General features: G+C 37.9%; 1 protein-coding gene across 1 annotated transcript; it reads right to left on the reverse strand.

The window, feature by feature from the left end:
- Positions 1 to 24930: 24930 nt before the first annotated feature.
- LOC132499112 (heterogeneous nuclear ribonucleoproteins C1/C2-like) lies at positions 24931 to 26504 on the reverse strand. The gene is given in 2 exon segments (XM_060113465.1): positions 24931 to 25704; positions 25707 to 26504. Coding segments are annotated over 2 exon segments (876 nt in total). The 5' UTR covers positions 26485 to 26504; the 3' UTR covers positions 24931 to 25606.
- Positions 26505 to 27326: the final 822 nt, after the last annotated feature.

The raw sequence follows: 27326 nt of genomic DNA on the forward strand, positions 1-27326 counted from the left end.
TCCAGTAAAATTTAAAAAAATAATGGAAACATGTAGGCTTGACAATGTCTAATTTTAGCTAAAACCATGAGAAACCTCTCCCATCTACTCTTACTACTGCTTTAAAATAAAAATATATTTTATCCTAATAAAGGATAATCTCTAAATTTAAAAATATAAATATATTCTACTTTTAGGAAAACTCCTTGATTATACCAACTTTCCTAATTTTTCTACAGTTTAGTCAAGAAGAGTTTTGTACCACTGAGTACAAAACCTCTGGCTTGGTAGACAGTGACGCAGGAGGTAGGGAATAGGTTTTGAAATCAGATAGACGTGGGTTTATATCCCATTTTGTCATTTTCTAGTTGTGTGAACTTGGTTAATTTAATTAACTTCCCTGAACTTGTTTCTTTACCTGTAAAAAAGGAATAATTATCTGTTTTGCCCCAGCACAAGGTTAATGGAAACACTGAAAGAGCTAATGCATGTGAAAAAAATTATTAACTGATAAATGTCATAAAATGTAATTTTAAAAAATTCTATTGAGGACCTTGAGGGAATTGCAAATATTTCCCTCCTTCCAACACGAAGGAAGAGGAAGAAAGGAGGAACGCTAACAATTACTGAGAGCCTTCTATATCTCAGGGGCAGATGTAGCTGCTCTTCATTTCTTTTAATTATCCCAACAAAGCCAAAAAATTGCATATTTTAATCAACTTTTTATAGCTGGAAAAAAATTATGAATCTGAGAGAGTCAAATAATTTGCTCCAATCACACAGCTGATGAAAGGTGAAATTAGGGCTTCCCTGGTGGCGCAGTGGTTGAGAGTCCGCCTGCCGATGCAGGGGACGCGGGTTCGTGCCCCAGTCCGGGAAGATCCCACATGCCGCGGAGCGGCCGGGCCGTGAGCCATGGCCGCTGAGCCTGCGCGTCTGGAGCCTGTGCTCCGCAATGGGAGAGGCCGCAACAGTGAGAGGACCGCGTACCGCAAAAAAAAAAAAAAAAAAAAAAAAAGAAAGGTGAAATTAGAATTCAGACCAAAGCATGTTCAATTCACTATTTCATGCTCCTCTCCAGGAGAAAAATCAGCATACCCTGCATCGTCAAAAACATCAACCTTGGGCTTCTCTGGTGGCGCAGTGGTTGAGAGTCCGCCTACCGATGCAGGGGACACGGGTTCGTGCCCCGGTCTGGGAAGATCCCACATGCCGCAGAGCGGCTGGGCCCGTGAGCCATGGCCGCTGAGCCTGCGCGTCCGGAGCCTGTGCTCCGCAACGGGAGAGGCCACAACAGTGAGAGGCCCGTGTACTGCAAAAACAAAACAAAACAAAAAACAAACAAAAAAAATCAGCCTTCTTTTTTAGCTCTTAAAAGTACAAAATGTTAATTTGGGGGTTAGCATATAGCAGTAAGGCCACAATAAGGACCCTTCAGAAAACCCTCTCCTTTATTATAATTAACTGTCAAATTAACTTTCATGATGAGTAATTTAACACAATTATTCACATGTACTTTAGGAAGATTCTTACAAAGAAAATTAGACAATACCATGACATTTAAAATAAAGTTTCTGTCGTATGGACACCAAGGAGGGAAAGCGGTGTTGGGGGGTTGTGGTGGGATGAACTGGGAGATTGGGATTGACATGTATACACTAATATGTATAAAATAGATAACTAATAAGAACCTGCTGTATAAAAATAAATTAAAAATAAAATAAAGTTTCTACGACTTTTTGGGGCTAAAACAAAATGGTAATACAGTCTTGGACACTAATCATATAATTTTGAACTTTGAAACCATTTTTAAAATGACACTCTGTATTAGTATAAGAATGGCATATGAAACTAATTATTTGAATGTTTAAGTGCATCCATGTGATGTTATTTCACATTCTTAATGAAAAGAATAATATATTTGAGGTCTGGTTCATAAAGTCTTGTGATATTTTAAAATGATTTTATCCCTTGGAATATACAAAAATTTTAAGTTATGAAAACATATATCTTGTTCCCGCACATTTAACAAACACAGTGACTGAATTTTAGTTTCAAAAAATTTTTAAACTTACAAGTCGATTGTTTTAATGTCATATGAATCTTCAAACTATGGATACATTTGATGGAGCCCAGACTTTGTAGACATCATTTATATTTATGCTGTACTGAAACATGACATAAGATGAAGGGTGGATGGAAACTGAGAGTGGAAGCCAGGTATCTGGACTCACTGTAAAATATTATGTATTTCTCTGTGTGTTCCTTATACACTTCCAGTAAATATCACAGTTAGAGAAAATTCCTCTTATTTCTTTTACATCCATCCTAGTACAGTGTACGGTACAGAGAAAACACTGGTAACTATTTGTATCTGGAAAATATCTTGGTATTTGGCATTGTAGAAGAATACTTTTCTATGGCTAATTTGAAGTTCCCATTTTGTAAAAATTCAGCTTTTACAAAAGTCAGCTATATGGAGTTGAAAAGAAAATAAAGATATTGTAAGTGAAATTGTGAATTACCAGTGTTTATGTCTCTTTGCTTGGGCAATCTTCGTATGTGGCTTTAACAGAAGGGAACAATCAGTTGTGTATTAGATATTAAACTGTCCTCTGGGGCATCACTGGCAATATTAGGCCGAGGCCCATTGCTTGTGTAAGTTGTTGGGATGCACCTTTATTCTGTAGAGTGGCAAATGTCAATGTGCTACTTTTGTTTCGTGTCTTAACCTTCATGTGTTGATTCTGCAGAATCATTACTGAGCTATATTTGCTACCTGAGTATGGTTTTTCAGAAACCTAGACAGAGGATCTAGAGATAAGTAGCAAGCAATTTCATCTTTACTTCCCACTGAGTTTTGCTATTGCAGCTGAAATGGTATGTGACCTCTGTATCGACTAGTCACAGCAGGGTAAATTTAAAGGACATTTGGCTGGAGTTAACATTAAGCCCTTGTACGTTCAGGTTACTTTTGACATAAGATCAAGTATACACAAGTGTTATTGGCTGAGCACAGAGTGATTATTTTCTCCCTTTGTCTTTTTTTCAGGTCAAATAAAATTTGCTCTTTGTTCAAAAGTACTATCTTAAAGTAGCACTGCCTCAATTTATCCATTTTCCTCTGGAAATAATTTCTTTATGGCTATACCAGTAAGTCAGAACACTTTGTTATTTCTATTAGATGTACTTGGCTTATATATTATCAGATGGGATCTTTGAGGATGAGAAGCATGTGTTCTTGGTTATTAATATCCACAGAATCTGCTTTATATTCTGTACTTTTTAGGTACTTGTAAAACAGCAGAAAGGGAATTGTTTGATTTTTATGTCTTTGTATTTACATGAGTCTCAAATATTACTCTCTACTTCAAGCAATGATATTTACATATTATTATTATTATGAATAAAGTCAACAACTGCTAATAGTTCCTGATTAATGCCAAGCACTGTATTTGTGCACATGCATAACCTGAGAGATCTTGTTAAAATGCAGATTCTGATTTGGTAAGTCTGGGGCAGGTCTGAGAATCTGCATTTCAAACAAGCAACTGGGTGATATTGATGTTGCTGGTCCAAGGACCACACAATAATCATATAAAGTCAGTACACATTTTTCAGATGAGGAAGTTGAAATAACAGAGATGAAGTAATTTGCCCAACATAATACAATTAAGAGTTTGGCAGAGCTTGGACTCAAAATGATTTCTGTTTGTTGCCAAAGCTCATCATTAACCAATGGTTCTAAGACTTACTTGAGGGAAAATACTTATTCTTCTCTCCCCAAACTATTGCAGATTTTATAAAGCATAATATAAACAAATTAGTAGAAATATGAAATGGAAGCTTGTATGTTTTCTTTTTATTCAACAGATAGGAAGTTACAATAAGTTACTCTAGAAGTTTCAAAACACTTACTTCCAGTTTCCATGTTATTTCATTGCAGATCAGTAACAACTCAAAAACCAGAATTGGTCTACCGACCACACTTTGAGTTGCATTGCTGTAAACCACAATGACATTCAGGAAATTTTTATATGTACTTGTCCACTCAATGGAAATAACAATGGTAGTTTTTTAAAATGAAAAATATAGATATTTGCATTTAAAACATGGATTTGGATTAGAAGGAAAGAAAGAAAGAAGGGACGAAGGGAGGAAGGCAGGAAAGGAGGGAAGAACTAAAGACCCAATAAGAAAACTGAAAATAAAACTTAATTCTGCCACTTACAGATTTTAAAATAAAATCTTAAAGATGGGTCTTACGATATGACTTTTGCTTTAATAAACAAAGGGAATTGATCCTTCTATCTTGTCCCCAATTATTTAGAGAAAAGTATTTTTATTTTTTCTAAAAGGATTGCTATTTACTTTTTTTATTTTTTAACATCTTTATTGGAGTATAATTGCTTTACAGTGGTGGGTTAGTTTCTGCTTTATAAAAAAGTGAATCAGTTATACATATACCTATGTCCCATATCTCTTCCCTCTTGCATCTCCCTCCCTCCCACCCTCCCTATCCCACCCCTCTAGGTGGTCACAAAGCACCAAGCTGATCTCCCTGTGCTATGCGGCTGCTTCCCACTATCTATCTACCTTACGTTTGGTAGTGTATATATGTCCATGCCACTCTCTCACTTTGTCACAGCTTACCCTTCCCCTTCTCCATATCCTCAAGTCCATGCTCTAGTAGGTCTGTGTCTTTATTCCCGTCTTACCCCTAGGTACTTCATGACCTTTTTTTTTCCCCCTTAGATTCCATATATATGTGTTAGCATACAGTATTTATTTTTCTCTTTCTGACTTACTTCACTCTGTATGACAGACTCTAGGTCCATCCACCTCACTACAAATAACTCAATTTTGTTTCTTTTTATGGCTGAGTAATATTCCACTGTATATATGTGCCACATCTTCCCTATCCATTTATCTGTTGATGGACACTTAGGTTGCTTCTGTCCGGTTGCTTCTTGTCCTGGCTATTGTAAATAGAGCTGCAATGAACATTTTGGTACATGACTCTTTTTGAATTATGGTTTTCTCAGGGTATATGCCCAGTAGTGGGATTGCTGGGTCGTATGGTAGTTCTATTTTTAGTTTTTTAAGGAACCTCCATACTGTTCTCCATAGTGGCTGTATCAATTTACATTCCCACCAACAGTGCAAGAGGGTTCCCTTTTCTCTGCACCCTCTCCAGCATTTATTGTTTCTAGATTTTTTGATGATGGCCATTCTGACTGGTGTGAGATGATATCTCATTGTAGGTTTTATTTGCATTTCTCTAAAGATTAATGAATTTGAGCATTCTTTCATGTGTTTGTTGGCAATCTGTATATCTTCTTTGGAGAAATGTCTATTTAGGTCTTCTGCCCATTTTTGGATTGGGTTGTTTGTTTTTTTGTTATTGAGCTGCATGAGCTGCTTGTAAATTTTGAAGATTAATCCTTCGTCAGTTGCATCATTTGCAAATATTTTCTCCCATTCTGAGGGTTGCCTATTGGTCTTGTTTATGGTTTCCATTGCTGTGCAAAACCATTTAAGTTTTATTAGGTCCCATTTTTTAATTTTTGCTTTTATTTCCATTTCTCTAGGAGGTGGATCAAAAAGGATCTTGCTGTGATTTATGTCATAGAGCGTTCTGCCTATGTTTTCCTCTAGGAGTTTGATAGTGTCTGGCCTTACATTTAGGTCTTTAATCCATTTTGAGTTTATTTTTGTGTATGGTGTTAGGGAGTGTTCTAATTTCATATTTTTACATGTACCTGTCCAGTTTTCCCAGCACCATTAGTGAAGAGGCTGTCTTTTCTCCACTCTATATTCTTGCCTCCTTTATCAAAGAGAAGTGGACCATATGTGTGTGGGATTAGCTCTGGGCTTTCTATCCTGTTCCATGGATCTATATTTCTGTTTTTGTGCCAGTACCATACTGTCTTGATTACTGTAACTTTGAAGTAGAGTCTGAAGTCAGGGATCCTGATTCTTCCAGCTCCATTTTTCGTTCTCAAGATTGCTTTGGCTCTTCGGTGTCTTTTGTGCTTCCATACAAATTGTGAAATTTTTTGTTCTGGTTCTGTGAAAAATGCCAGTGGTAGTTTGACAGGGATTGCATTGAAGCTGTATATTGCTTTGGGTAGTAGAGTCATTTTCACAATGTTGATTCTTCCAATCCAAGAGCATGGTATATCTCTCCATCTATTTGTATTATCTTTAATTTCTTTCATCAACGTCTTATAATTTTCTGCATACAGGTCTTTTGTCTCCTTAGGTAGGTTTATTCCTAGATATTGTATTCTTTTTGTTGCAATGGTAAATGGGAGTGTTTTCTTAATTTCTCTTTCAGATTTTTCATCATTAGTGTATAAGAATTCCAGAGATTTCTGTGCATTAATTTTGTATCCTGCTACTTTACCAAATTCATTTATTAGCTCTTGTAGTTTTCTGGTACCATCTTTACGATTCTTTATGTACAGTATCGTGTCATCTGCAAACAGTGACAGCTTTACTTCTTCTTTTCCAACCTGGATTCTTTTTATTTCTTTTTCTTCTGTGATTGCTGTGGCTAAAACTTCCAAAACTATGTTTAATAAGAGTGGTGAGAATGGGCAACCTTGTTTTCTTCCTGATCTTAGTGGAAATGGTTTCAGTTTTTCACCATTGAGGACGATGTTTGCTGAGGGTATGTCATATATGGCCTTCATTATGTTGAGGAAAGTTCCCTCTATGCCTACTTTCTGCAGGGTTTTTATCATAAATGGGTGTTGAATTTTGTCGAAAGCTTTCTCTGCATCTATTGAGATGATCATATGGTTTTTCTCCTTCAATTTGTTAATATGGTGTATCACATTGATTGATATGCATATATAGAAGAATCCTTGCATTCCTGGGATAAACCCCACTTGATCATGGTGTATGATCCTTTTAATGTGCTGTTGGATTCTGTTTGCTAGTATTTTGTTGAGGATTTTTGCATCTATGTTCATCAGTGATATTGGCCTCTAGTTTTCTTTCTTTGTGACATCTTTGTCTGGTTTTGGTGTCAGGGTGATGGTGGCTTCGTAGAATGAGTTTGGGAGTGTTCCTCTCTCTGCTATATTTTGGAAGAGTTTGAGAAGGATAGGTGTTAGCTCTTCTCTAAATGATTGAAAGAATTCACCTGTGAAACCATCTGATTCTAAGCTTTTGTTTGTTGGAAAATTTTTAATCACAGTTTCAAGTTCAGTGCTTGTGTTGGTCTGTTCATATTTTCTATTTCTTCCTGGTTTGGTCTCGGCATGTTGTGCATTTCTAAGAATTTGTCCATTTCTTCCAGGTTGTCCATTTTATTGGCATAGATTTGCTTGTAGTAATCTCTCATCATCCTTTGTATTTCTGCAGTGTCAGTTTTTACTTCTCCTTTTTCATTTCTACTTCTATTGAGTTGAGACTTCTCCCTTTTTTTCTTGATGAGTCTGGCTAATGGTTTATCAATTTTGTTTATCTTCTCAAAGAACCAGCTTTTAGTTTTATTGGTCTTTGCTATCGTTTCCTTCATTTCTTTTTCATTTATTTCTGATCTGATCTTTATGATTTCTTTCCTTCTGCTAACTTTGGTTTTTTTTTGTTCTTCTTTCGCTAATTGCTTTAGGTGCAAGGTTAGGTTGTTTATTTGAGATGTTTCCTGTTTCTTAAGGTAGGATTGTATTGCCATAAACTTTCCTCTTAGAACTGCTTTTGCTGCATCCCATAGGTTTTGGGTCGTCGTGTCTCCATTGTCATTAGCTTCTAGGTATTTTTTAATTTCCTCTTTGATTTCTTCAGTGATCACTTCGTTATTAAGTAGTGTATTGTTTAGCCTCCATGTGTTTGTATTTTTTACAGATCTTTTCCTGTAATTGATATCTAGTCTCATAGCATTGTGGTCGGAAAAGATACTTGATATGATTTCAATTTTCTTAAATATACCAAGGCTTGATTTGTGACCCAAGATATGATCTATCCTGGAGAATGTTCCATGAGCACTTGAGAAAATATGTATTCTGTTGTTTTAGGATGGAATGTCCTATAAATATCAATTAAGTCCATCTTGTTTAATGTATCATTTAAAGCTTGTGTTTCCTTATTTATTTTCATTTTGGATAATGTGTCCATTGGTGAAAGTGGGGTGTTAAAATCCCCTACTATGGTTGTGTTACTGTTGATTTACCCTTTTATGGATGTTAGTATTTGCCTTATGTATTGAGGTGCTCCTATGTTGTGTGCATAAATATTTACAATTGTTATATCTTCTTGGATCGATCCCTAGTGTCCTTCTTTGTCTCTTGTAATAGTCCTTATTTTAAAGTCTATTTTGTCTGATATGAGAATTGCTACTGTAGCTTTCTTTTGATTTCCATTTGCATGGAATATCTTTTTCCATCCCCTCACTTTCAGTCTGTATGTGTACCTTGGTCTGAAGTGGGTCTCTTGTAGACAGCATATAGATGGGTCTTGTTTTTGTATCCATTCAGCCAGTCTGTGTCTTTTGGTGGGAGCATTTAATCCATTTACATTTAAGGTAATTATCACTATGTATGTTCCTATTCCCATTTTCTTAATTGTTTTGGGTTTGTTATTGTAGGTGTTTTCCTTCTCTTGTGTTTCTTTCCTAGAGAAGTTCCTTTAGCATTTGTTGTAAGGCTGGTTTGGTGGTGCTGTACTCTCTCAGCTTTTGCTTGTCTGTAAAGGTTTTAATTTCTGCATCAAATCTGCATGAGATCCTTGCTGGGTAGAGTAATCTTCATTGTATGTATTCCTCCTTCATCACTTTAAGTATGTCTTGCCACTCGTTTCTGGCTTGCAGAGCTTCTGCTGAAAGATCAGCTGTTAACCTTATTGGAATTCCCTTGTGTGTTATTTGTTGTTTTTTTCCTTGCTGCTTTTAATATGTTTTCTTTGTATTTAATTTTTGATTGTTTGATTAATATGTGTCTTGGCGTGTTTCTCCTTGGATTTATCCTGTATGGGACTCTCTGTGCTTCCTGGACTTGATTAACTCTTTCCCATATTAGGGAAGTTTTCAACTATAATCTCTTCAAATATTTTCTCAGTCCCTTTCTTTTCCTCTTCTTCTTCTGAGACCGCTATAATTCGAATGTTGGTGCGTTTAATGTTGTCCCAGAGGTCTCTGAGACCGTCCTCAGTTCTTTTCATTCTTTTTTCTTTATTCTGCTCTGCAGTAGTTATTTCCACTCTTTTATCTTCCAGGTCACTTATCCGTTCTTCTGCCTCAGTTACTCTGCTATTGATACCTTCTAGAGTATTTTTAATTTCATTTATTTTGTTGTTCATCATTGCTTGTTTCCTCTTTAGTTCTTCTAGGTCCTTGTTAAATGTTTCTTGCATTTTCTCTATTGTATATCCAAGATTTTGTATCATCTTTACTATCATTATTCTGAATTCTTTTTCACGAAGACTTCCCATTTCCTCTTCATTTGTTAGGTCTGGTGGGTTTTTACCTTGCTTCTTCATCTGCTGTGTGTTTTTCTGTCTTCTCATTTTGCTTATCTTACTGTGTTTGGGGTCTCCTTTTTGCAGGCTGCAGGTTCATAGTTCCCGTTGTTTTTGGTGTCTGTCCACAGTGGCTAATGTTGGTTCAGTGGGTTGTGTTGGCTTCCTGGTGGAGGGGACTAGTGCCTGTGTTCTGGTGGATGAGGCTGGATCTTGTCTTTCTGGTGGGCAGGTCCATGTCTGGTGGTGTGTTTTGGGGTACCTGTGGCCTTATTATGATTTTAGGCAGCTTCTCTGCTAATGGGTGGGGTTGTGTTCCTGTCTTGCTGATTGTTTGGCATAGGGTGTCCAGCACTGTAGCTTGCTGGTCGTTGAGTGAAGCTGGGTGTTGGTGTTGAGATGGAGATCTCTGGGAGATCTTCGCCATTTGATATTTTGTGGAGCTGGGAGGTCTCTTGTGGACCAGTGTCCTGAAGTTGGCTCTCCCACCTCAGAGGCACAGCACTGACTCCTGGCTGGAGCACCAAGAGCCTTTCATCTGCACCACTCAGAATAAAAGGTAGAAAAAGTAGAAAGAAAGAGAGAGAGAGAGAGGGAGCGAGGGAGGGAGGGAGGAAGATAAAGAAGGAAGGAAGAGAAAGAAAGAGGATAAAATATAGTAAGATAAGATAAAATAAATTTATTAAAATAATTATTAAGAAAAAAAAATTTTTAAGTGAAAAAAAAATGGACGGACAGAACCCTAGGACAAATGGTGAAAGCAAAGCTTTACAGACAAAATCTTTCACAGAAGCATACACATACACCCTCACAAAGAGGAAAAGGGGAAAAAATAATATCTTGCTCCCAATGTCCACCTCCTCAATTTTGGGATGATTCGTTGTCTATTCAGGTATTCCACAGATGCAGGTACATCAAGTTGACTGTGGAGATTTAATCTGCTGCTCCTGAGGCTGCTGGGAGAAATTTCCCTTTCTCTTCTTTGTTCGCACAGTTCCTGGGGCTCAGCTTTGGATCTGGCCCCACCTCTGCATGTAGGTCGCCTGAGGGCGTCTGTTCTTCACTCAGAGAGGACTGGGTTAAAGGAGCAGCTGATTAGGGGGCTCTCCTCACTCAGACCGGGGGAGGGAAGGGCACAGAGTGCGGGGCGAGCCTGCGGCGGCAGAGGCCGGCGTGACGTTGCACCAGCCTGAGGCGCGCCGTGTGTTCTCCCGGGGAAGCCATCCCTGGATCCCGGGACCCCGGCAGTGGCGGGCTGCACAGGCTCCCGGGAGGGGAGGTGTGGATAGTGACCTGTGCTTGCACACAGGCTTCTTGGTGGCTGCAGCAGCATCCTTCGCGTCTCACACCCGTCTCTGGAGCTCCTTTAAGCAGCGCTCTTAATCCCCTCTTCTTGCGCACTGGGAAACAAAGAGGGAAGAAAAAGTCTCTTGCCTCTTTGGCAGCTCCAGACTATTCCCCGGACTCCCTCCCAGCTAGCCATGGTGCACTAACCCTTCAGGTTTGTTCACTCAGCCAACCCCAGTCCTCTCCCTGTGATCCGACAGAAGCCTGAGTCAGCTCCCAGCCCCGGCCCGCCCCGGCAGGTGAGCAGACAAGCCTCTCGGGCTGGTGAGTGCCGGTCAGCACCGATCCTCTGTGCGGGAATCTCTCCGCTTTGCCCTCCACACCCCTGTGGCTGCGCTGCCCTCCGTGACTCCGAAGCTCCCCTCCTCTGCCACCCGCAGTCTCCGCCCATGAGGGGGCTTCTACTGTGTGGAAACCTTTCCTCCTTCACAGCTCCCTCCCACTGGTGCAGGTCCTGTCCCTATTCTTTTGTCTCTGTTTTTTCTTTTGCCCTACCCAGGTACGTGGGGAGTTTCTTGCCTTTTGGGAGGTCTGAGGTCTTCTGCCAACGTTCAGTGGGTGTTCTGTAGGAGTTGTTCCACGTGTAGATGCATTTCTGATGTATCTGTGAGGAGGAAGGTGATCTCCGTGTCTTAGTCTTCCACCATCTTCCTCAACTCCCGCTATTTACTTCTTAGTTCAATTGAATTTATATTCCTTCTAGTTTCTCTGTTAGTTGTGTCATTAGACACTTCATCCTTAACTCTGAGTGTAAAGTAAGGCATAGGTTACATCAGTATTTTTTCTAACATTTCATAAGAAAAATAACACACTGTGTTATTTAATGATTTTAAACATTCCTCCCTCCTTCAGTCATCTCAGAAGAAAATAGAAGATAAAGCAGCACTACTTGTGAACGTACTCTCCTACGTGTTCATAGGTCAGCATGGAGAGTGTCTGGTCTTTCTCCTTTTATCTCATTCATCTCGAGTGTTTGCATATCTTTTTCAGAAGAGAATCTGCCACGGTTTCCGAATTGTCTTATTCCAGAATCTTGTAAAGTCAATCTCTTTTAGAGAGGATGGTTATCTTTAGTTCCTTCATGGTATTTAAACTTCTATTGGAACGGTAAGATTTTTTTCAGTTGTGACTGTTGATCTAGCACCTAAGATACAATATTTAACTTTGATATAATATTAATACTTGTGTCTACCTGCTGAATGTAGTCAAATTGCAATGTTCAGCAACATTCCTTTGTTCCTTTGTTTGGAATGTTCCTTTGTTTGGAATGTTTAATTTTTTCTCCATTATATAGAAATTACACTACAATGGTTATGAATCTGTAGTAAGGAGCACAGGAATTGTAAATCCCTAAAAGTTTGCAGTAATGTTGCCTGGGATGAAATGAGAGAGTGGCATGGACATATATACACTACCAAATGTAAAATAGATGGCTAGTTGGAAGCAGCCGCATAGCACAGGGAGATCAGCTCAGTGCTTTGTGACCACCTAGAGGGGTGGGATAGGGAGGGTGGGAGGGAGGCTCAACACAGAGAGGTTATGGATATATGTATACATATAGCTTATTCACTTTGTTGTACAGCAGAAACTAACACAACATTGTGAAGCAATTATATTCCAATGAAGGTATAAAAAATAATATTGTCTAGGAAATAAAAATATATTGAATCAGCTAATTCCTGATATTGTACCATGATATTCTAAGAGAATCTATATATCAGAGTCCTGAAGAAAGAGTTCTTTAAATTTCCTAAAATCTTTCTCTTGGGGAGTCAACTTCACAGAGCAAACCCAAACAGACCTGGTTTGCATGTTGGCTTTGTTGCTGGAAGCTTCATGGCCTTAAATAAGTGACTTCCTTCTTTAATTTTTTTTGTATTCTCAACTGTAAAATGGGATTAATAATATATCCACCTCATAGTTGGTTGGGGATTACACGAGGTAGCATATGAAAAGAACATAGCTTGTTTACAATGTTCAATAGTGTTCATTTCTTTCCTTTAAACTTTATTTTTGAGGGAGCATATTGACAGTTTTGTGTTTATGAACAGTACCTGTGAAATAATTTTATACAGAATGAATTTTTTATTGTTTTTGTGATGAGATATCTTATGTCTATGTCAATATTTATTAATATACCTATTCCTACATTGATATCTGTATCCATCTCCATTTTTCACTCTGTGTCTTTATTGATCATCTACCTATATTTTCCTTTTTAGCAGGGCTTGGAATCTAATCACCTGAATCAAGAGATCACTTTATGCTTTATTGCTAACCAGGAAGCTTTTGGCACCATGGCGTTCCCTTGCTGTCTTATTGATCAGCTGTCAACCTTTGGGGAGCCTCTGAAAGCTCACTTCTCTCAGATCTCATGCCCAGCCCTTAGCCTTTAGATGGCTGCTGCAGTACACTGTACAGTGAAGGCTGAGTGCTTTGTGGAGGATCTCTGTGAACTCTCCTGCCTTGCTCTCAGTTTTTAGTGAGCTGTTATGAACCTAAGAAAGTGTTAACAGAATTATTGTGGCAGAGTGCTGATGGGCAGGAAAGACCTTGATGTGTGACACTTGAGCTGGCCGTGAAAGATAAACAGGATTTGGCTTGATAGGAATGGTAATAGGAGGACCCTAATCCATATGCTTTAACATTTAGATTTATAAAAATAGTTTACTTTACCTTATAAGATCCCCAGGAAAGCTGATCCTTAGCTTGTGTGCTTTTTTTTTCTTTTTAAGTATTTTATAGTCAAAATTTTATTATCAGATATGTACTATCTGTTTTATATATTTCCTGACAAAATATAATTTTTGCCTGATATGAAAAATTCACTTTTCAATCAACATTTTCTCCTTCCTAGTTGTGTTTTGTTTAGACTCATGGAGATTATTACTGTATCTTGATAGAAATAGCACAAGGTGGCCTGGATATAATAATCACAGGTAACATTTAAGAGATGCTTACTGCATTTTAGAGGCTGGTCTAAATGCTTTATAGGAACAATCTCTTTTACAAGAAAACTTTTAATGTAGGAACTAATATTATGGCCATTTTATGAGCAAGAGAATTAAGACTTAGAACAGTTACATGATTTATTCAAGGTGACATGACCAGCAGTTGGTGAAGATAGGGTCCTAACATGGTTTATTCCACCCAGCAGTCAGATGTTAGTCACTCAGTTCTACTGCTTTTTGCCAGTAGGAAGAGAGAAAATCAGCAAGTCACCTGTGGAATATCTTCCCTGTGATTTTATAATGAAAATAGCACTGCTGATAGAAAATTAAAGATTTGGTCCTAAGTACTAGCTCCTGCTATCACCTTGCATATTACACATTAGTATCTCTTGCTGAGTATTTATATGGTGTTTGATAAAAATGATGTTTAACATCGCTCATTTTCTACTGCTCTTCACATACCTGCTTGGTACTAGCTAATCCATTTTTATCAGCTATTTTTGTACTTTTACTTTTTCTTTAAGTGTGAAAGAGCATTCAGAGTTCCATACGTCAAGCTTACTTTTTCAAAATATTCAACATATTTAATTCAATGAGTTGGTTAAAACAAATAAAAAAATGTTTCCTCAAAATAGGATTGATAAAATGTTTTTCTTCAATTTATACATATCAATTTTACTTATTGAATATTCAGGGTAAGTTGAAGAAAAGTAAAATAGCCATCAACAATATATGTATTTCTATTTCTATTTATATAGATGCATATATTTATAGTTTATGCTTTCCTGAGTCATAAGTTGAAATATCAATAGTTAATCATAGAAAAATACTAGAGAAAAAGAAGCTGTTTTGTGTATATTCGATATAACATTTATCAACCTGTTACTGATTTTTATAGGGTGCCACGTGTCTCCCTGAATGCTTTCTTTACATGTAAGATTTTGAATGCTATACATACATTTAAGTCAGAGTTATTTTTTAAAATGTAAATCAGGTTATGTCATTTTCCTCTTTTCAACAGTATTTTAATAGTTTCCCATCATGCTTACTATTAAATCCAGAGTCTTTACCATCACCCATAAGGTCTTATATCCGTTGTCTTTTCTTACCTTATTTCTGATCTCTTTCATCCTGACTCACTCTGCTCCAGGCAACTGGTCTAATCCTTGCTCCTTAAACATTGTAAGAAAGAGCCAACATCAGGAAATTGTACATTTTTCTTCCATTGTTATAAAATACTTGTCTCCCAGATAATCACATGTTTTGCATCCTGACTTTCTTCTGGTCTCTGCTCAAATATCATCTCCTCTGTGGGGCCTTTTATGATTACTCTATCTGAAGTAACATACCTCTTTACTCTCTGTGTTTTCGTACTGCTTCTCCAGTTCAGGGCCCATCTTCTTGTTAGAAGTCTTAGCTCTCTGTAATTTCCACTTGGAATTCTGTTGTATTCCAAAGTGGATACTCATTCCACTTTGAAATCAAACTTCCCTTTATATAAGAGGAGTCTAGTCTTTGGCTGGAGAGAGTTCTCAGATTCACTTCCAGTAATTGCCCAAAGATCAGTGCTTTCTGCCTAAGTCCCCCTTCCCAGATGGTACGGGATCTGAAGGGAGTAATACAATGTGTTAGAAATGGAGGAGTTATTCATCTAAAGCTGAGAATGGCTGAGGAGAATGTAGGAGCAGAGTTCAAGAAACCTAACCAAAGCTGAGAGAGAAAAACAGTGACAATAACAAAGCAGGTATCAAAACAAGAGTATAGTGATATAAACATAGAAACTAGGTAGGTAATCATCAGAACAGAAGATTGAACGTTAATAGAGTAGAGCCTGGGGCAAATACCTAGAGATTCGTACTAGTTTGCTGATTTATGTAGGTGTCCATTATGATGTGGTGGACCCCAAGACAAAAAGTGCCAGGAATATGGATTATCAGGTGCAGTGTTCGGTGTTGAAAATATTTTCCTTATAATGATGTTGTATGTTTTATGAATGAAAGAAGCATAACAGAAAATCATACCCAATTCCATCTGATTTCAGTGCTTATGGGCATGATGTTATATTTCATTGGTGAGGTGTGATTTGAGTTGGGGTGTGAGTGTTGGGTAATAGTTGTAGGCAAAGGTGGGTGGTGAGATGGGAAGAGATGTACACAGAACCAAGATAGAATGTCAATCAAAGGTTGGAAGGTAGGAACTTGGGGGACGTGTTAGAGGAATAAAATGGAATTTTTGTCCTCCTTTATTAATGTCAGATTCAGTTCACAGCTCAACATGGCAAAATTAAACAAAAAATCTTGACTGTTTTTGCCTATATTCTAGGGCATGTGATAATATCAGAAACAAAACTTGAATACCAACTTCTATAGGTTACTGAATTTATAAGAGGAAAAAAATATCCTAATGTTTTTCTGACTCTAATCACCAATTCAATAAGCCCTGGGGTGTAGCTTATTTGAACAAACATTTATTGAACTATGTGATAGAAAGTATGTTCAATGATAGAGTCATGAAGATAAATAAGATATAGTCCCTCAAGGGACCTAGAGTAGTGGGAGACAGATTGGTAGATAATTAAAATGCAGCCTTCTGCATGTACTGTTAGAAGTATGTTCTCACCAATATTGATAATTCCTTACAGCTGCAGTTATTCTTCAGACCAATAAGGAATTATTTGATTGTTAAGGAAAAGTACCTCTGATTTCTAGGTTTTTAGTTTTTGTATTTATTTTGTTTGAGCAAGAATATATACATTTTTTTTGGTTTACGTTACACATAACTTTAGACTTTAAAAATGATTTATAAATATTAAGGAATAATGTGAATTGGGCACTAAATGTATTTTTTAAGTCAAAGAGAAGTAAAGGCAATCATAATAGAATATGCTGTTGGATATCAATAAGGATTCCTTTGGCTGAATTCACATTTTTTGTCTTATGTCATCGTATTCCAAGTTTTCACTGCCCATCTCTCAATTTCACGAGCTTTCTTTCACATATCTCTTGGAAGCACAGTGATTTATTCTTTGTTGTTGTCCCTAGTTGATGCCAGGGTGTTTGCCTGCCACCTCATGTGTTTGAGTGGCATAAAGTGAACAATTGGCTCCAGACATAAGTATCCTACAGATCAGTGTTTCTAAGTGGAATCAAGGGCAGAAAAACCAACAGTAGGTTGATTCTTTGGAAGACCTTTATGTAACATTTGAGAGCAGCCAATATCTTTAGAAAACTCTCTACTGAATAAATTAATATTTTTATGTACAAGTAGGAATTTGAGCCTAAGAACAACAACAAAAACCAGAACCCATGATTCTATAATAATAATTTTTACTTTGTGCGTGATAAATTGACTATAGCAATAATAAAAATGGGATGCCAAGTCACTTCACTGCTTGACAGGCATATATATTGGAAGTCATTGAGGAATAGGATACAGGTATAAGCATGGCTAATATTCTGTAGGAGAAACCACAAAATAGATTTTATAATTTCTGTCACTAAGGGTTTTATCTTCATATCTATATGAACCGTCAGAGAATAGGAAGTTCATACTTTTTACACAGGGTCAATCATTACTTGTCACATTTACTGCTATAGTTTGCTAAAATCCAACTTGATGGACTATAAAAATGATATTTACTCTCTCTCTCTCTCTCTCTCTCTCTCTCTATATATATATATATATATATATATATATATATATATTTTGTGTGTGTGTGTGTGTGTGGTACGCGGGCCTCTCACTGTTGTGGTGGCCTCTCCCGTTGTGTAGCTTGGGCACCAGACGCGCAGGCCCAGCGGCCATGGCTCACGGGCCTAGCCACTCCATGGCATGTGGGATCTTCCTGGACCGGGGCACGAACCCGTGTCCCCTGCATCGGCAGGTGGACTCTCAACCACTGCACCACCAGCGAAGCCCAACTCAATATATTTTAAATGGAGCAATAATCATTGTAAGCCATGAACATACAAAGACTATTTTCTTGTGGTGAGCATATCTCAGGTCCACATTAAGGTAGAAAAGAAGTTTAGAGATGTAGCTAAGAAAGATGAGGCCCCTCAATAAGTACTGAGGGACCATAATGTGTTCATGTTGTACTAGGTATTATGTACTGGGAAAGAAGAACTATGTGGGAATTTTGAAGAGTGTCAAAGGGGAGATTAGTCGTATTGAAACTTTAGGAAGAGAAGACTGAGGGCAAATCACACATTTTGTGGCATTTGATTACACTTATCAAGATGATCATACCCAAAGTGGGGAGACACACAGTGTTCTGGAGTACAGACTGCCAGGTTTTAAATCAGGTCCTAGAAACTAATCCTGTTCTGGCATTAATTTGCTCTTTCTTTCTTTTTTTTTTGATATTTATTTATTTATTATTTAGTTTTGGCTGCATCAGATCTTAGTTGTGGCACACGGGCTCTTCGTTGTGACATGGGCTCCAGAGCTTGTGGGCTGTGTAGTTGTGGCACTTGGGCTCTCTAGTTGTGGCATGCAGGCTCAGTAGTTGTGGCACGCGGGCTTAGTTGCCCCGCAGCATGTGGGATCTTAGTTCCCCGGCCAGGGATCGAACCCGCGTCCCCTGCATTGGAAGGCAGATTCTTAACCACTGGACCACCAGGGAAGTTCCTAATTTGCTCTTTTGATTTAAGCAATTGACTTTTGAAAAAATAAGCTTCAGGGTTTCCCCGGTGACGCAGTGGTTAAGATCCCACCTGCCAATGCAGGGAACACGGGTTCGAGCTCTGGTCCGGGAGGATCCCACATGCTGCGGAGCAACTAAGCCCGTGCACCACAACTACTGCACCTGTGGTCTAGAGCCCGCGAGCCACAACTACTGAAGCCCACGCACCTAGAGCTGGTGCTCCACAGCAAGAGAAGCCACCGCAATGGGAAGTCCGTGCACTGCAACGAAGAGTAGCCCCTGCTCGCTGCAACTAGAGAAAGTCTGCGTGTAGCAACAAAGACCCAGCGCAGCCAAAAATAAATAAACACATAAATTTATTAAGAAAAAAAATGAGCTTCAGTTTTGTCATCTGTAAAATGGCCTACTTTATCTATAAGAGTGCTTTCAGCTTTAACTCAGTGGTCCATAGATTCTTTCTCTAGTTCCACTGAGGGAAGAACAAAAGAAAAGGAATTTAGATTATAACGTGGGGTTATAGTTAGAAATACAGATACATTTCCTGGAAGTGAGAAGGACTCAGTATTGGGAAATATTTCTAACAGAAGCCAAGATGCCACTGTTTCAGCCGATAAGTAAAAATGTTTGACCTTGGACACTGCTGATAGAAGCCATGCTAGCGTTTGGTCAAGTGTCTTAGTGTATGTGGAAGGGGAGTGGACACAGTCAATCTGTGTTGAGAATCTTTATGCCAAGATGGTCTGCAGTTCTCAGAAAACACACTGTAAAATTACACTATTAGCTTTCAGGGTGACTATATTTTCACTCCATTTTGCACAGAAGCTCCTTGTCAGAACTACAACTGTCTTCTCATATCTTAGTTTTAATTCTTGCAACTTACTTACTATAAAGATGGAAAATTAGGGAACTGTCTTGTTAGAACTGCTGAAACACACCTGGTCTAATGTACTTCCCCACTAGGTGGCACTCTAATTATATGAGAACTACCCAGTTAAAAATCAATAATATTGACTTGATTTATGAAAAATTTCACTTACTTTCTGTTTAAAATAGTTTTTCTCTTACCATTCAAATGAAAAGTCTAGCTGTCAGGACACTTGAATTTTTTATATGTAGTTTTAGAAAATTGTCAAGTTCAGTTATTTTGTTGGGTATTCAATAATTTATAAGACCTTTTTATACATCATATAACAAGAAGCAAAATTCAATAAATACATGGGTGGTGTGAAATATTAGTTTATGTTTAGTTGGTTCAGTTTGGCTTTTGTAAGTGAATTGTACACTTTTTAAACTTTACAATATGATTGGTGATGTAAAAAGTTTTAAAGTGTTTTAAAAATGTAAGGGAGGTGTGAAGGGAAATGCTATTGCTGTGAAGTAAGCCAGAAAAATGGCTTTTTTGCATCTCCATTACTACATCTCAGTGTATTTGTTGCTTATAACTATGGGCATATTTAATGGAAATAAATGGGTTTGAAAACACTTTCTATAAAAATCCCTTTCAAAAATCCCATCTCCAAAGATGGGTAATAGCCCTCCTTCCACCTGCTTGGTCTTGCAGGAGCCTGGCTTTCACTGATAAACAATGGATTATTGACATGTGTATATATTAATCAACAACAGGAAGCTTTTAAAGTTAGACTGCAAACTGACATTTCCATTTCTAGAATGACTAAGAACACCAGAAACCAAAATTAAGTTCATCTGTGGTTTAGCTTAGTTGAGCTGTGAGGGAAAAAGAAAAAAGATTGAAAAGTATGCGTTACAAAAGTGATTCCTTTTTCAGAAATAAAAGACATAATAGCCAATAGCAAAGAGGCCAATATTTAGGGTTGGTTTTCAACAGCAACAACAATCCAAATTAAGAGCAGAACAAAATAGGAAATAAAAAGTCAAACTATGTACATTTTGTTTTATAAAATTAATACCTGCAAAATATGACTTTCATCTACATTGGTAAATTCCATAAAATTAAAAAAAATCAGAATATGAATGTATCTTGAATAACCATCTAATTTTAACATGCATAATTAAAAGGTAGATGATTTAGGAAAAAAATAAGTGCTTTGTAAAAGGATTAATTACACTTTTTTTTAGTGAGTTATACGAAGTCATATGGAGTATGATTATCTATTAAAATTAAATATACACCTAATTTACAAGAACACGTTCATTGGCATCTATACTTTTCTTACCCTCCTGAAGTAATTTATTTATTACTCCCTCTTTGTTTTGTTAATATTTTAAATTCCTTATTAAAGTTTACGTCTCCCTGGCTAAATCTAATGTGTTCCATGTAGTAGATATCTGATAAATGTGTAAATAAATTGGTGAATAAATATTGTATGAAGAGACATTAGTTTACACAGCTAAGAAAACATGCAATTGAAATTTATAATGTAGTTGAAAGGATAAAAATTTCTCTTCCAAATGACCAAAATGACCTTAATATTCTCCTCAGCTTGACTAAACTTTTCACAGCTTATTTTCTGACAGTAGGCCCCTGACTTTTTTTCTTAGAGCATTTACTTTAAAAAACTTGCAGTTATTAATTCTTTCCCTAAGTCTTCTCTCAGCCTCTAGCCAGTGTTAGAACCCAAGGTCTTTCTCTAGGACCTGGGAGCCATTGCTTTGAAATATAGTCTTCGAGGAAGGTAGTACCTCTATCTCCCAGTCTCTGAGGGAGGGTAGATAAGTTAGATAAGTGCCAATTATCGCCTGACCTGTGGCCTGATCGCACTGACCACTCTCCCCTCAAAAGTCCTTCCTCCAGTACTTTTCCACTAGCTCACACTAGTATTTAAACACTTTCTTTTGTTTCAATGGAGTCGAGTTCAGTTTCTCTACCCTATGGTGATAGTCTTGAATTAAATCTTCCTTGCTGTTTAACTTGTTCAGTGCAATTTTCTTTGACCCTAGTTTCATTGTTAAGAATCAAATAGATATTGGAACATAAAATATGCTATACTAGGTCACACTGGTGGTCATTTGGACCAGTGTTAAATCTCTAATAGCATCAGGGGTGTTACCAACCTCATATGTTTAGAATATACTGTAACCATTTCTATAACTATTAATGTTTAATCTTCTTTTGTAGAGAGATCATCAAAATTATTATAATAGATAATTTAATTTCTCCAGTAAAAATGTTAACAGAGGTCTGGGGTGTGTGTGTGTCTGTGTTTGTATGTGTATGGATGTATGTGATAGGGGCAAAGAAAGCATTCTGAGAGGTCAATAAGAATTAGAGGAGCATTTCTTGAGTACCATGTAACATCTTAAGGATATATACCTCTCACAGTCAATATGCTTGAAATTAAGCGGGGACCTGTTGACAGTAGTTATGCAACTGATAAATTGAGGACCCAGATTTAGGAATCCCATACTTGATAGTCATGTTTTATAGTATTGCTTTATTATCTTCTAAAAATACTTCTCTAAAACTTCAAGGGGTAAACTGAATTCTATGTTTCTAGTGTTTGTTAAAGGTTTATAATGATGATATAGACTTTGATCAGATACTTCCAGATGCTCCCTTAAGGTAGGTCCTCAATTCTAAAGAGATCAGATCTTCTGACAAGATCTCTAAAGAGCAACTGATTATGAATTTTAATCTTGGAAAGGAAGGAAGCTTCTTCTCCATTCCCGTGAACTCAGCAGTCAAGATTGTAAAACAGTTTTTTTGTTTTGTTTTGTTTTAAATAATGCTGTTTTGACCTAATTTTGAAGTCCTGGCTAGAGGCTGATCCATTCTTGTTGATTAGCTGATTAAGTCCACACCCTAACCACTTCTCTTACTGGGCTTTCATACTCCAGGCCCACTATACCCACTCCAGGCCCACTATACCCACTAATTTCCCCAGGGCCAGGTACCAACACCTGGGGATAGCCCCTATACCCCTGAGTTGGGAAACTGACATTATGCAAATTAGCCAATCCACAGGGAATCCTAGAAATCTAGATAACTTGGAGTCCTATATAAACTGCCTCCTCCAGCTCTAGCTTGCCCTTGCCCTCTTCCAGGATGCAATGCTCTCTGTGGCTCTGATTGGCAGACTTCTCTCCTTTGGAGTATAAGTAACAAAGAGTTCTGCATTTCTTCTGTTTGAGTATCAGTGTGTTGTGTCCTGCCATTAAAGAACCTTCAAACCTTATGAAACAAAGGTGAAGTCAGTAAATTCCATGCTCTCTGTTGTTGCTTCCAGACCATTGATATGACACCATCACTGACTAGTCCCTCTCTCTTATTGGTTTATGCCATATGATCATGCCACTTTTCCATTTTCTTTTGACTATTGTCTATCAGCATCTATATTTTATCCTTATTTCAGAAAAATTAAACACTCACTTCTGTAAGATATTCTATATTTCCACATTACTCCAACCTTGGACATTATTGTAGTAATTAAGATTATTTAGTAATTAAGAATCCTTAATATTAATCATCTTTTAATACCTTGTTCTCAGAATTTCTCAAACTTCCCAATCACACTTATTTTCAAAAATCAGCCACTCACTTTCATCACCATCCTTTCCTTTTGATCAGTTTGTGGGATGTCTACACTTTTAAGATCTTGAACTGCAGAAATCCCTCTCTACCTTCAGTCTTATGTTCGTTTAATTAAACTCAGTCAACACTGTTCTTTACAATATATATATATATTTTAAAAACTGAGGAGAGAGCAAAGATAAATAAGAGGTTATCCATTTTTTGTAAATAATTTATAACCTGAAAGAAGAGATAAGTATGCAAATAACAGATTTACCAGGCATAACTTATGCCAGTCATAATTGACGTAAAAATGAAGAACTCAAGAAATTAACTGTAGCTATTAGAGAAGGCATACCATCATGTCTTCACTCTTACTTACCTTCCCTACCTTGCCTTTTTAACTTACAATACCACTTAGCAGTTTATGTTTCCTATTTTCCTAGTACATTACCTCCTCACTTGCCTCACAAATTGGAACCCATATATTTCAATAATATTCTAGCAAACACACTTAATGCTATATTAATGGTTAGCCCAGGGGTGAAGTTACCTAAGATGTCAATCTGTAAGTATCATTAATGTATCATTGGAATGCTAAGGTACCATTGGAAATGTAAGGTGATGGAAATAAAGTTATAGTTAACAGGAATTCTCTCAGGGAGCATATTGTATGTGGTTGAAGGAATATTTGATAAGCCCTTTGAGTTTGTATGTTCTTGCTTGAGTGAAATAAATGATGGCCATTCTGAAAAGGAGAATCAGTCCAATGAACTGCAGACATTTTTTTTTTTCCTTAGTTGGGGATTCACGTTTGGGGCCTGAGCTTAAAATGATTTCTTGAAACAATAAACAATAGTTATTCTCTTAATTCTTCTTTTTTTCCCAGCGTGGCAATCAGCTTTTCTTATGAACGCAGATTTAAAAAATATTTTAAAAAGCTGTCTGGGGGCTTCCCTGGTGGCACAGTGGTTGGGAGTCCGCCTGCCGATGCAGGGAGTGTGGGTTCGTGTCGCGGAGCGGCTGGGCCCGTGGGCCATGGCCGCTGGGCCTGCGCATCCGGAGCCTGTGCTCCGCAACGGGAGAGGCCACAGCGGTGGGAGGCCCACGTACCGCAAAAAAAAAAAAAAAAAAAAGCTGTCTGAAGCCTTTTTTATGGGAGGCCCGCGTACCGCAAAAAAAAAAAAAAAGCTGTCTGAAGCTTTTTGTAGGTGCTCACATGCTTCATTCCAGCCCATACAAAACTTCCTATGCTTTAACCTTCAGTTATGCTTGCTCTGTCATTCCCCAAAGACTGAGTAATAGATTCTAAATTATTGAATCAGAAATAAAATGAATCATCTTGACTAGACAGAACTCTTTGGAAACGAATTAACTTTTCGGAGAACTATGAACATGAAAAAAATAATCTAGTTTTATGGAAAGTAAATTTTCCAGTAAAATATACACACAGATACACACATCTGTCTGTCTGTCTATCTATCTATCTTTGCAAACTAGTTTAATGGAATTCAGGCTGTATGTCTGCCTAAGCTTCCCTACACCAAGTTAATATTTTAAACTCATAGCTTTCTAGTTGACTATGAGCTTATAAAAGTAATTTTGTATAAATTACATTTGCTACCAGACCAGGATTGTATTGAATTATATCCCTAATAAACATTTCAGCTTTAAACCTCTCTTAATACAAGAAATATTTACTTATTTATAATCCTCTTGTTCCATACAGAATTAAATCCATATATTTCTGTTGGCTATTCACGTGACCTGTGATGGAAATGTAAAAATATGTGGCTGTATCCATAGAAACAGGTGGTAAGCTTACATCAATATTTTATCATACTGACAACCAGCAATTTCAGTGATTACATTTTCTGTATCAAACCTCATCAAGAATTCACAAAAGTATTATGGAGGGATTTAATCAATTTTCTTTACTTATAAATGAAAATAGGAAAATGTTGAAGGAAAAAGAAAGATTTACCTACAAGTATTTATAGAGTGTTTTCAGGTGTGAGAATTTACAGTACCTTTCAAGTTGTGGTCTTTTTTTTTTTTTTTCTTCTCCAAATTCCTGGTTTAATAAGGACTTGTTTATTTTGAGAAAAAAAGGTCCCAAACATCAGGCTATTCACAAAAATAACCCACAGTATCAACTTTAGAAAACAAATCTTAAAGACTATTACACTAATTATTTTTCTAGAGAATCCATTTGACATGCCAACTCTCATTCACAAAAATACATTGTTACATTTGTGTTGAACAGCCCCACACAGCACTCTTATGTGGGGTATAACACGCATACCTCTAATTCAAAGCTGCTCTTAGGTACTACTCAACTAATGAGACTGCCTTTGTAGTTAGGGAAGCAACTACTGAACTCATGTATGAATGGAAAGAACTGTACTCCCTGCATAACAAGAGATTATTTTGGAGACAGTTGATAAAAACCATACATCCTTTTTATTGTTAAGTCATAAAGAGGTATCAAAATTAAAAGCAAAAGTTACAGGGTAAGACTTAACAGAACTACTAGGAGCATCAAAGGAAGTGAAAATGGGACTAGGCACAGGGCAATGTGAATTAATGAACATGGGAAGGACAAGGATGGGGACAACAGTGAGCATGTGCTGAAGATACTAGGGGAGAGGATCTGGTGAAAATTTTGATCTTAGACAAGCGCCTAGGTAAAGAAATAATGGGACAAGATTTCTAAACCCCACTATGTGCTTAAGAGTCATCCTCGCCATTGACGCTGTCTCTGTCATCCTCTCCTTCCTCAGCCTCTTTTTCATCATCCTTGATCAACTCCAGCTGGTCATCCCCCCATCTTCATTATCATCATCATCCAGTAGGTCCCCCTCCTCAGCAGAGTCATCTGCACCCCCCTCAGACTCCATCTTCACATTAGTCTCCTCTTTCTTCAGGGAGCTGCTGCTCTGCTCCTCTTCTGACTTATCATTCTTCATCTCTCCTTGTTTGCTCTGTTCCTTTTCGATTTTTTCCAGGTTTTCCAGTAGAGAATCCACTTTTTGTTTTATCTGAGTCAACTCCTTCTTAATGGCCTGAAGGTCATCTCCTTTCAACTTTCCAGACTTAGAAGATCCCCGCTGTCCACTCTTAGAATTGAAGCCACTTTTGCCCCTTCGTGAGGTGTTTCCTGATACACGCTGGCGTTTTGAGGGCACTACAGCCCGAGCAATAGGAGGAGGAGGAGGAACACGTGCTGGGTAACTGTACATCCTGTCATAATAATCCCGTTGAAAGTCATAGTCCAAGTCAAAAGAGGAGCCGTACATCTCCGCTGCAGATCGTTTCACACCTGCTTTTCCTCGGTTCACTTTTGGCTCTGCGGCCAGATTAATATCTAAAACCTGGCCAGCAATCATTCTGCCATCCTCTCCTGCCACAGCAGCCCGGGCATTTCTCTCATTAACATACTGAACGAAGGCAAAACCCTTATGAACAGAGCAACCCACGATTTTGCCATATTTCGAGAAGATTGCCTCCACATCAGATTTCTTGACCACAAGAGTATTGAGATTCCCAATGAATACACGGGAGTTCATGGAGCGAGGATCCGTCTTGTTGGTAACATTGCTGGCCATTGTCTTTGATGGTAAGGTGCCTCACAAAGCTGAAAAATGTAGCTGAAGATCAAAAAAATCTCACAGGAGGGGGAAGGGAGAAGAGATTCGATTCTGAATCTCCTACTCCCGAGTTCTACGTGGAGAAGCCGACTGCTGCTCGAGGTCCGCAACACAGCCGCAACCGCTCAGCCTTCGCCTCTTCACAAAATGGCCCAAGTTGTGGTCTTTAGTGCAACTAAATTAGGGTAGAATAGCGTACAAAGCTCCTTTTCTCAGAGTTTGACTACCTACATTGAAATTAACTTAATTTGTTAATTAAAATCAGAATATTTCAGATGGAACCTATCAATATACATTTTAATAAACTTAAGATGATTTTTTATGCATGTTAAAAATCAGTGCCCTAGAGGTAATTTATGTTTATAACTCTGAAAATGCAATAAGATTACAGGTATACAAAGCATAGGGCAAGAGATTTAAGACTCTTCAGGGACTCAAAGGAGACTTTTATCAAAAGAAACAGGGTTTCCCTGGTGGTACAGTGGTTAAGAATCCACCTGCCAGTGTAGTGGACACGGGTTTGAGCCCTGGTCTGGGAAGATCCCACATGCCATGGAGCAACTAAGTCCGTGTGCCATAACTATTGAGCCTGTGCTCTAGAGCCCATGAGCCACAACTACTGAGCCCACGTGCCACAACTACTGAAGCCCGCATGCGTAGAGCCCATGCTCTGCAACAAGAGAAGCCACTGCAGTGAGGAGCCCGTGCACCTCAACGAAGAGTAGCCCCTGCTCGCTGCAACTAGAGAAAGCCCACACAGCAACGAAGACCCAACGCAGCCAAAAAAATAAAAATAATAA

This window comes from Mesoplodon densirostris, chromosome 11, assembly GCF_025265405.1.
Source record: "Mesoplodon densirostris isolate mMesDen1 chromosome 11, mMesDen1 primary haplotype, whole genome shotgun sequence".
Classification (NCBI taxonomy): Eukaryota; Metazoa; Chordata; class Mammalia; order Artiodactyla; family Ziphiidae; genus Mesoplodon; species Mesoplodon densirostris.